Source organism: Penaeus chinensis, chromosome 39, assembly GCF_019202785.1.
Source record: "Penaeus chinensis breed Huanghai No. 1 chromosome 39, ASM1920278v2, whole genome shotgun sequence".
NCBI lineage: Eukaryota > Metazoa > Arthropoda > Malacostraca > Decapoda > Penaeidae > Penaeus > Penaeus chinensis.
In genome coordinates this window covers 29345357-29355356 of record NC_061857.1, presented here as the reverse complement: position 1 = coordinate 29355356, position 10000 = coordinate 29345357, and the positions used below count along the sequence as shown (strand labels likewise).

The window sequence follows — 10000 nt, the reverse complement described above, 5'->3', positions numbered from 1 at the left end:
TATATATATATATATATATATATATATGTATAATGTATACATAATATATGTATATATATAATAAATATGGATAGTATATATACACATATAATATAATGTGTGTGTGTGTGTGTATGTATATATATATATATATATATATATATATATATATATATATATATATATAAACATAAGGTATATATAATATTTATAAGAATTATCTTAACAGAAGAAAACAAAAAATAGATTGTTGAACTCTGGGACGCAAGCCTTGTTTCAAGCCTACAATTATAATCTACAATTTTGTGGTTAAATATGTTTTTGTTTTTTTTCTGATTTAGACACAATAAAAACCTTAATTCATGATTGAGGAAATAATAGAACATTTTGATTTGAAAATGTTTTGTGAGTTCCCTAATGATCTGTTCAAATTAATTCAGAAAACTTTGTCAGTTGTTACTCAAACAGTAACTATGTTTTATTGGTAGATTGTGCTCCCAAGAAATTGGTTTGTGATACTGACAGCAATGAAAGTAGCTCTGTGTAAAGCGATTGTTGTGGCTATAGTCACTCGCAGACAACAGACTGTCAAAGCATTTGTCCAACTTAGAGCTTGTAGACTGTAGTGATGATTAACGTCAAATATGGGAACCATTCTATAACTATACTTGCTGTAAAAGGTAAGGTGGAGGTTTACTTGTCTTTGTCTAAGTTCAAAATACCCCCCCCCCCCCCACCAAACTCCTTATGGCTTTCCCCCTAATTTTGTTGTGCTGTGACGTACATCTGACATGATCCGGACAATAGACAACAAAACTTAAGCCAAATCAGAAATATAGAAAAAGAGTCCAGGGAAAAGTTAGGAAGGTTGGGATTGTATCGAGTACAACCATGCTCTTTGTGTTCAATCTGCTGTGCTACTATTGAATCGGCTATCGACCGCACCAAGGAAGTTGCATGAACGCCTTATTGCTGCAGCCGAAGGCGCAATCCTAAGAGAGCATCAAGTGAATCCAGCTCTAATTTTTTCTCCCTCTTTCATCATCAGTCTAATACTCTTTGTAATTTCTTGCTTTGAATAAGACATATTTAATCCCTAGTGTCATTGTTGATCAATGTGACACCATATCTTTGGTATTTAATTCAACATATTTGCAGTTGTACTCCGTGCAAGGACGACGAAGACCCCTTCCCATCATTCCTAGGCTTGCGTCCTGTTCGAGGCCTGGTTCAAGATGGTCGACAACTTGTTGCGGTAATCATGTTTACTTTACTCCTGTTCAGACTTGAAGGAAGATTGACCCCTTCCATTCAATTTTACTTTATTAGTATTTTCTCAGTGTTGTCTAGTGTAAAGGACTTGAACTTGCCCATTTTCTTTCCAGATTCATGAAGCCTGTGCATGTATTTTCCTTCCAAACCCAAAGGGTGTGGACCAAGAAGGGGAAGATTTCAGAAACATCTGCTTGGCTTTGCATGCCTCGCATTCCACTACTTCTCCAGTTCATCTGGAATTACTGCAGTGCAAGAGCAAGGTCGCTTTCACATACCAGTTGGTACCTGTGAGACTAAGTTCATTTGATAATTCTGATTTACATGAATATTTTAGATTCATATGTTGGATTTATATTTTACAGAAACTCTTTGATGAGCTTCTCCAGTCAAGACCAGAACGCAATCTGAGTGTCTTCTGCTATGCAGAGTTTAAACTTAGACTGATGGGCTATTCATGTCTCGTCCCTGGATTCTCCACATTACTGGCAAACCTTATTTTGCCAGATATGGCAGAAGACATGGGCAATGTACGTACATCTGATAATCTAAGTTCAGTGATGTTTTTGTTAGTAATAAGTCCTCCTAAGGGCTATTGATATATTGGGTTAGTGAAGCTTGAAACTTGTATCACTTAATTGAATGCTGTATTTCCAGCAGACCCATGACTTCATCTGGGAGAAAGAGTACAACTTTGGCAGAAGCTCTTTTGTCTACACTACCCATTATGGTCTCTTTTGAAAGCCTGACATTGCATGAGGCTGTTGAGTAAGTATTATTTAGGAATGATAATTTTGTATCTATATAATGGACACTGACATCAGAAAAATAAGACATGTATATTTCATTTTCCCTTAACTCTCAACAGATTATGCTTCAAGAAGTTGGGGCTCATCCTTTTAGGCATCAAAACTGATGAGGGCCATAGTAGCAAGATCATTGTATATCCTAGCAATGCATATTTTGTCATCCCAGAAAATACTGTGGGATATTTTTGCACTCGGGAAATTGAGATTCTTCAAAGGTGGGTATTTCTCTCTCTCCTTTTCTTTCTCACTCTCTCCTCTCTCTTTTTCTTTTGCTTCTTATTATACTTTGTTAACAAGATTATGATGTGGATGAATGTGGGTATCTTATTCCATTTTTTTCTTGCTAAATACTATAAGCTATCTTAGAGCCTAACCAGACTTGTTTCATTTCATTTCACTTGTTTAATTCTGTTGGACTGGTGGACGTGGTGTTGTATATGAGACACTTTTAGGGCTGCTCTCTTTTAAACTGCTGAACCCTCCCACACTCATACTGTTCTGGAGACTTTGTAGACCATCTTGAATATTTTTCTCTGCTCATGACGGAATCTTGTGAAATAGGGTGAGGTGACTCTTGGCTGCAGCTGCCCAAGCAAGAGTTGAATTCTCCATTGTAGAGTGGATCTGAGCCTTGTACAAGGTTTCATTCCCTATGGCATTTAAAAACCACAGTATTCTTCATGAAGTTTCCTGGGTGCTTTCCTTACCGTATTTTCTTTGAGTTTGGAAGGTCAGCTTTTTGTCATATGTGATACCAAGGACCTGCCACCTACCCACACTACAAGGCCTGCAAGTCTGCCATTGATTGTTTCAGTGACTAGTCTCATTTTTTCTTCCGTAACTAGCAGAGATTGTCAAGTGTGCAAAGACTTCAGTTTCAGGTAGGAGATTTAGCAGGTCACTCTGATGTTCCACATGAGTGGTCCTAGAATTGCTTTCCTGTGGAACCCCTTCTGAGCTAGCATGTTGTGCTGATGTTTACTTACTCAGTTAGTTCCTGAGTAAGATCAACAGTGCACTGTCACTGCCAATACAAGTAGTTTCTCTACCAGTGCTCTGTGCCACACATGGCTGAAGGTTCCCTCTGTGTCTAACGGCACCACACTGGCACTGTGGCTTTTGTCTAGCTCTACACTCCTGACAGCTGTCAGAACATAGCAAATCAGAACATAGCATAGCTATCAGAACATAGCAAAAGTACCCACAGATATGGGTATAGAATTCAAATTGCTATATCAAACTCAACACAACAGTAAAAAATCTAGAGGTACACATAGACAGATACGTTTGAGATACTCTGATATACTTAAATCACATCAAAGAATTGCTGTTATACAAACATTAGCACTTAGTATTATTACTGTCAAAACATCTTGGGCTCCACAAACAAAACACAAATACAAGGGGCACAAAAACTACATAACTTTGCAGTAAGAGTAGCACTAGGAAATGTAAATAAATATGCCCACATCACACCACATATAAACAAACTAAAACTATCACGTATTCTTATCCATAAAATCACACAAGGAAAGTACCCAAATTGACTATTACCTATAAAGACAACAGTTAGCATAACAGGTGTCCATACAAGGAAAATAACTCAAATTATATCAAAAGATCAAATACAGAATGCAGAATTGTGTAGATCCGAAGCCTGGTGATCTGGAACCAACTAACAGAAAATATTAAACATATCTGAAACCAAAAGACATTTAAAACAAAGCTGAAATAACATCTACAGAAATATCAGTGACATCAGGCATTTAAACATTAAACCAGGCACAATATTTCTGTCACTTTTGATGTTAAGGTTCTGTCTAATCTTGTTAAACATATAACATCTAATTACACAATGTAATCACCATATATTTAAATAGAATACCAATGTAATTAATGGAATAAAGTGTTCTGATTTGGAATTGGAATTTCCAAATCCAAATGCTCTTGTTAGAAGAGTCCATGGCTCCTGCTGCCAGCCATTCCGTCTACTGACTTCTTGGTCTGACAGCCTAGAAACATGGAAAATGCTACTAAGTTAGGTAAAGCTCTCTTTGAATTCAGTGTCCTCACCGCAAGCATGTATCAATTGAACAGGTTCCCCTAACAGGCCCTCACCGCAAATATGTATTGTCTGAACAGGTACCCCTAACAGGCCCCTAAAATCATGGATAGCAACATGATCTGTGATCTTGATATTGCCCAGCGTTGCTCCACAGTGGCTTTGGAGAGTAGCTGTGCCCATTATGCAGTCCATGCAAGTGTTGAAAAGTGTTGGTGCAAGGATTTAGCCTTGCCTCACTTCTGAGTGAACAGGGAAGAAGCTCGACAGGCCCCCACCACACTTTACATCACTTTTGGTGCGAGTATACAGGCTTGCTATTAAACCAATAATCCGTGTTGGAATTCCCCTAAGTCTCAGGATCTCCCATGGCGATATGCCCTGCACTGAGTCAAATGCCTTCTTGAGGTCGATGTTGGCTGCAAGAAGCCCATGAGCAAATGGTGTTTCACAATGACATGAGGCTCTAGGTCTGTTGTGGACATACCAGGAGTGTATCCAGACTGCTCTGGTCACTGGTGCCTTTGTAGGTAGTTATGGATATGTTTCAGAAAATTTGGCAAAAAAATCTTGCATGCTATATTGCAGTCTGATACCGTGGTAGTTGCTACCCTTTCCCCTTCCAGAAAGAGATGACCATGCCCCTCAACAGGCCAGGGGGAATGGAACCAGACTACCAGATGGCAGTCAAGACTGTATGCAAGCCCCATGCCATAGGTTCACCACCAGCCTTTAGCAGTTCAGCAGGGATATCACATGTGTCTGCAGCTTTTTCATCCTTCAGATTACCTTCCTAATCTCAGTTAGGGTAGGAATTTCCTCGCTGATGGGTGGGTCTGGCACAGGTATTATAATACCACTTGCGTCCAGACTAAATACGGGAGGCTTTACCCAATATGTTCTGAGATGATCTGTCCATCTACAGACTGGCTGTAGTCATCTGCACGGAGGGCTTGGAGTTCAGTTTTCTCAGGGATTGGTAGGCAGGGTGAAGGTTATTTACAAAGTAATGACCTTCAATCTCCTCAACCAGATTTCTGATGAACTGTTACTTGTCACTTCTCTGCAGTGTTAAAGCCCTGTGCACCAATGAACGGCACAATTCCTGTGCATCTGTGACCTCCAGTGTCTCCAGTGATATGAAATTCTGCCTTGCCCTTGGGCGTTTGCAAATGGGCTCCCGTGCTGCTTTGAGTGTTTTGTAGCCAGCTGGATCACAGCCAGATACCGCATTGTGAATGCCTCGGTAGGGACATCTGGTACTTGCTAGAGATTTAGAGAACCTCCTGTGGTTCCAACCAAGAGCTGTATTACTTCTATAAGTTTTTTATTCGTGTTGAGAAGGGCCTCCCTTTCCAGACATATACTATTGGTTTTATTTGTTATATTAGTGTCACTAGCAAAAGAGAAAGTTTGTAGAAATAAATTCAAATGATTCTGATATCTTGGCTGAGTTTCTAAGAGTTGCCACAATATTTCCATTTACTCAGCAAGCAGCATAGCAAACACTGGGGCAATTCACGGTGTTGCAGGGGATGCATTTGGGGTTCTTTCCCTCTCCCACACGTGCTACACCACTTCTTTGGGAAATTCCAGTGATGCCCGCAGGCTGGGCAGTTGAGTGTTGAATATCAACAAGCATAACTAGATTATTGCAGTGGTAGAAGAGCTATTTGTTATAATGACAGTAAGAGAGGGGTCAGTTATGGTGGTCCAGTCTCCAGCTAGATTCGAATTTTGCTTGCTGATGAGGGGAGGGAGGCACATGTCCTGCTCAGGGAGGCTGGTCGGTGTCTTCGCCCAGAGCAGAGATCTCTACAGATCCATCGAGAGTGGAGTCACATGCCCAGTAGGAGATGAGGGATTGAAAAAAATGAAAAGAAAAAAGGGGGGGGACAAAGAATAAGTAATTGCAAAGTGTCACAACGATGTAGGGAAGGTTGCTTGAAGGAGGCCTGTTGTTCTGACGGTGGTTCACTTCCTACGACGAGGCTGTGAACAGGGTGGTGGCCACGGATCGTGCTGCCAGGTCATAGCTACCAAGAGAGTAAAATGTCTAGATGTCAACTTTTCTCTCTTCCCTCTCTATCTATCTACTCTTTTTCTCCCCCTTTCTCCCTCTCTCCCCGTCTGCCACTCTATCTCCTCTCTTTGTTTTCTCTCATTTTCTCTTTCCCTCCTCTCTCTCCCTCTTTCTCTTTTCGTCTCTTATTTTCTGCCCATCTCTATTTGTCTCTCCCTCTCTCTCTCATTCTCCCTTCCTCTCTTTTCTAACAATAGATTTTGGTTGTTCTGTAATGAAAGGTGAATGTAAATGCACTTCACCATATATTCTCTCCATGGCTGTTGTTACTAAATAATTTGAATTTTTCAAGTTCATTTTTCTTTTTTATTGCAAAAGTTCTAAGGACTTACAAAATGCTCCACATTTTCTTTCTTTTTAGAGCTTCGGTACATTGTTCCTTGTGCAGTCAGGATGAGGAAAGACTGTTTGATGGCCCTTGTAAATGTGATAAGACTGGTAAGTATTTGTGCATAAGTATTTCCAGTTTGTTTTTAATTCTGCAAGTTTGTTGTTAAAAAGGACATTTTCCATTAAGTAATGTCATTTTTCTCCACACTTTTGCTCTCTTTTATCTTTACAGAAAAGAGAAAGATGAAAGTTAAGGCCCAGGATTGTGACAAGTATGTATTTTTTTTGTTTTTGGTTTTCTTCTTTTTCAGAGAATCATGTGGAATGATTATGATTTGTGTGATTTTTGTTATAAAGGACAGTCAATTAGGTCTTGTAAAATACATGATTTTCAAAATTGAACAGGTATGAATACTTACTAAACCGTTGTATTTTCTCTACAGGACCTCAGTCTGTGCTTCAGATGCTGGTCCTGCAAGACCTTTACAGACAGTAGATGAGAATTTTGTTGGCTCCTCTGAGAAAAAGTTTGATGAGTTCATAAAGGTAATGTCTTAGCTGGTTCTTAATAAGCATATCCTTTGATTGTGTTTCGTATAACCTGTAGATATCGTTTGTGGTCTGCAACTGATTTGTTTTCCATTCAATTTTTTCTTCTTGTCAAGACACAAGACGAGCTGAAGGCTTTTGATTTACACGGCCATGTAGTTGTCTTCATCATAGCCAATCAAGATTCGCCAGCCAGTGGACTCGAGAACCTATGCCAACCTTTGAGGTCCAATTGTGTCCATCCTTCTCACCTCCATAGGATCATCATCATAGGACCACTCGACTACCTGAGGAAAGAATGGGTCCAGTTACGGGGAATCCCTGAGATTTACTTTGCTGATGTGAGTTATCCAGCAGCTTTTGATGGTTGCAATAGTAGTGCCTTATGGTTCGCCTTCTGCAGAATTTAGATTCGTTCTTTTTACTCATGCTGGTTCCTGAGTGGAGAGGTCATTCTAGACATATGCATGAAAATATGTGCATCTCATGAGGTTTGTCATTATTCATTAACTTTGAAGTTACTCCATTTTTTTGTTTTTTCCATTTCCATATTGTATTTCTCTGCTGTTGTAATGGAGGAGCAAAATAAATTAAAATAATTTTGTGCAGGGTTATCCATGGGCCAAAGAAACCCTAGAGGTTGTGAAACTGGCCTCTTGCCAGATGTGTGTCCTCCTCAATGCAGGACCAGAGAAACTAGATTCAAATTTCAACTTCGCATTTGAAGTGCTGAAGGCGACTTCAAGTCAGTTAGTTCGCACCAAGAACAAGGCAGCTATGAGTGAGTACAATTGATTCTTCAGGGAACTTGTGATGTTACACATTATTTTTAAACTTAACCCAGAAAGGACAGTACATTGATTCTTGTTTTACTATCCAAAAATATTTTACAGTGTTTGGCGGTGCTCCCACAGTGAACAGACTTTGCAACTTCTGTAAGAGGCTTCCTGTTCTAGTGAGCCATGTCACTGATGAGCCGATGACATCTGCCAATGACACCCTTGCAGTGGCCATAGGATGGACAATTCCTCCTGCACTCTGTCACTCCTTTGCATATTTGGTAGGGTTCTTTTGAAACGTATCCTTAAGTTTTTTTGTTTTTTTATGTCAGTGATGTATGTGTACTGAAATTTTTTATTGACCTTTCTATTATCTTTAACCCAAATTAACGTTTATGATTAATTATTTGATTTATCAGAACTATAGCAGACCAGATGTCCTCCGTTTTGCGTGCACACTCCTGCAAGGTGGACTATCACATGAATCTCTTGTGGAACAAAGTTGGGTTGGGTAAGACAGTGTTCTGTTTTCAGTATCCCCCGATAACAGTAAGATGCAAGTGATATTTCTAATATAACAACTAGTATCAATAAATTAACAGTTGGTAAATTTGTATTTTCTCATTGACTGTTTTCGCTCATCAGTTATGATCAGGTTCAAGTACGACTACTAGATCCTCTAGATGCAAAGTATGAGACAATCAATAATAGAGGAACATATGGAGAACTCTTTTGCCTTGCCCTGCATAGCAACATGCTATGCCTTGGACTCTACAGGCAAGTCAATTTGAGTGTTTCTGCTGCACTTCATGATATATGAATACCTGTAGAGCGTATTCTGACCCGGGCCAATACAGATACTTTACATTACACTCGCTTCCATGCACTATCACACACTAAAACATTGGTACAATCTAGCAACATTCCACATAATTGGCAAACTGTTATATGTTTGTTTGTTTGTAAAGTCATATCTTGATGCCTCTCCCAAAATCAAACATTACACAGGTACAACATTACAGTAGGGTTGGTATTTGTGGCCGTGAAATATGTGCCTCATTATATACACATTTTATGCTATGCAGTATGTGATGTAGGATATGTTACCACACATGTATTGGCATTATTGTGCAATTTCAAGCAGTGATTTATCTTCAAAAATGTTACTGAATACCAAACACAATTAATGGGATAGGCTGCCAGATGGATGTTGGCAAATGTTTACATCCTAGGTGTTTTAAAAGCAGTATTTAACAGTTTACTTGGATGCATTTTTGTCATTTACAAGTAGGTGTATGGCTGTATGAAAATATTGTGGTCTCCAATACTAGTTTGAATTGTTATTGACAGACACTGAGCTAATGAAGGAACAGGAATGAAAAGGTAAAGAGGGTGCAATTGAGTTGATAATTAAATGTGTTATGTGTCAAAAGGTGTGTATGGTATAGAAAAAGGGTAAAGAGGCTGAGTAAATGGGGTAAGGCAAGAATTAGCCAAAGATAAAAGGGGCTGTTAAGGGCACTTAGATCAAAAAGAGGTTACAGGACTGTGAGAGTGGAAACCTTGAATATTTCAGCATAGAAGAGATACCTTGAAACAAACAATAAGTGATAGGGTAAATTGGGTGTCGCAAGAAGTAGAAGAAGACTCGGGAAATAAGACAGAGGATGGGCATTGTTCATTGTGTGTCCATGAGGGAGCAGAAGGAATGAAGGGAAGGAAGGGTGCTGGTGGAGATGGAGCAGGGCAGGGGATTTGAGAGGGAGTGGGAGGAAGGGTTGTGAGGGAACATGTTAAGGGGGAGGATGGATGTCAGCAGTTGCTTTCAGTGTAGAGGGAATGATAAGAGAGATTTGTGTGTAGATGATGGCTGGACATGTCTTTTGGGTCCTGATTAGAAAATTTGGAATGTCCTCATGGGTGTCTGAAAGGGAGTTGGTTGGGGAGGTCTTCCCCTCATAAGAAAAACTTTTCAGAAGAGGGGGCGACATCTGAGCTACAGAGGAAGAGGTAGGTGTAGGGGAGGATGTGGTAGAAGATGGGGTGGAATGTTTAGATTGTCTGTTGCGATGGGTAGGCGAGGAGGAGAGCTAGAGATTGGAGTGTCTGGATTTAGAATGGCTAAAGAATTTGACTG

General features: G+C 39.7%; 2 protein-coding genes across 4 annotated transcripts in view; both read left to right on the top strand.

The window, feature by feature from the left end:
* Window positions 1–1730, top strand: part of LOC125046769 (calcium-activated potassium channel slowpoke-like) — a 14738-nt gene extending 13008 nt beyond the window's left edge. Inside the window, exons 9-11 of the mRNA XM_047644705.1 lie at window positions 1138–1234; window positions 1365–1514; window positions 1589–1730. Coding sequence (XP_047500661.1) covers window positions 1138–1234; window positions 1365–1514; window positions 1589–1627 — 286 coding nt within the window. The 3' untranslated portion in view covers window positions 1628–1730. The remainder of the gene's footprint in view (window positions 1–1137; window positions 1235–1364; window positions 1515–1588) is intronic.
* Window positions 1640–10000, top strand: part of LOC125046768 (calcium-activated potassium channel subunit alpha-1-like) — a 12647-nt gene continuing 4286 nt past the window's right edge. For 2 of the 3 annotated variants that reach the window (XM_047644701.1, XM_047644704.1), the window contains exons 1-11: window positions 1640–1781; window positions 1912–2019; window positions 2120–2275; window positions 6567–6643; window positions 6768–6807; window positions 6979–7081; window positions 7201–7425; window positions 7694–7865; window positions 7978–8144; window positions 8283–8374; window positions 8509–8640. In XM_047644701.1, the coding sequence (XP_047500657.1) occupies window positions 1916–2019; window positions 2120–2275; window positions 6567–6643; window positions 6768–6807; window positions 6979–7081; window positions 7201–7425; window positions 7694–7865; window positions 7978–8144; window positions 8283–8374; window positions 8509–8640 (1268 nt within the window). In that variant the 5' untranslated portion in view covers window positions 1640–1781; window positions 1912–1915. Of the gene's footprint in view, window positions 1782–1908; window positions 2020–2119; window positions 2276–6566; window positions 6644–6767; window positions 6808–6978; window positions 7082–7200; window positions 7426–7693; window positions 7866–7977; window positions 8145–8282; window positions 8375–8508; window positions 8641–10000 lie in introns of all 3 variants that reach the window. The other variant, XM_047644703.1, reaches the window with a different exon arrangement.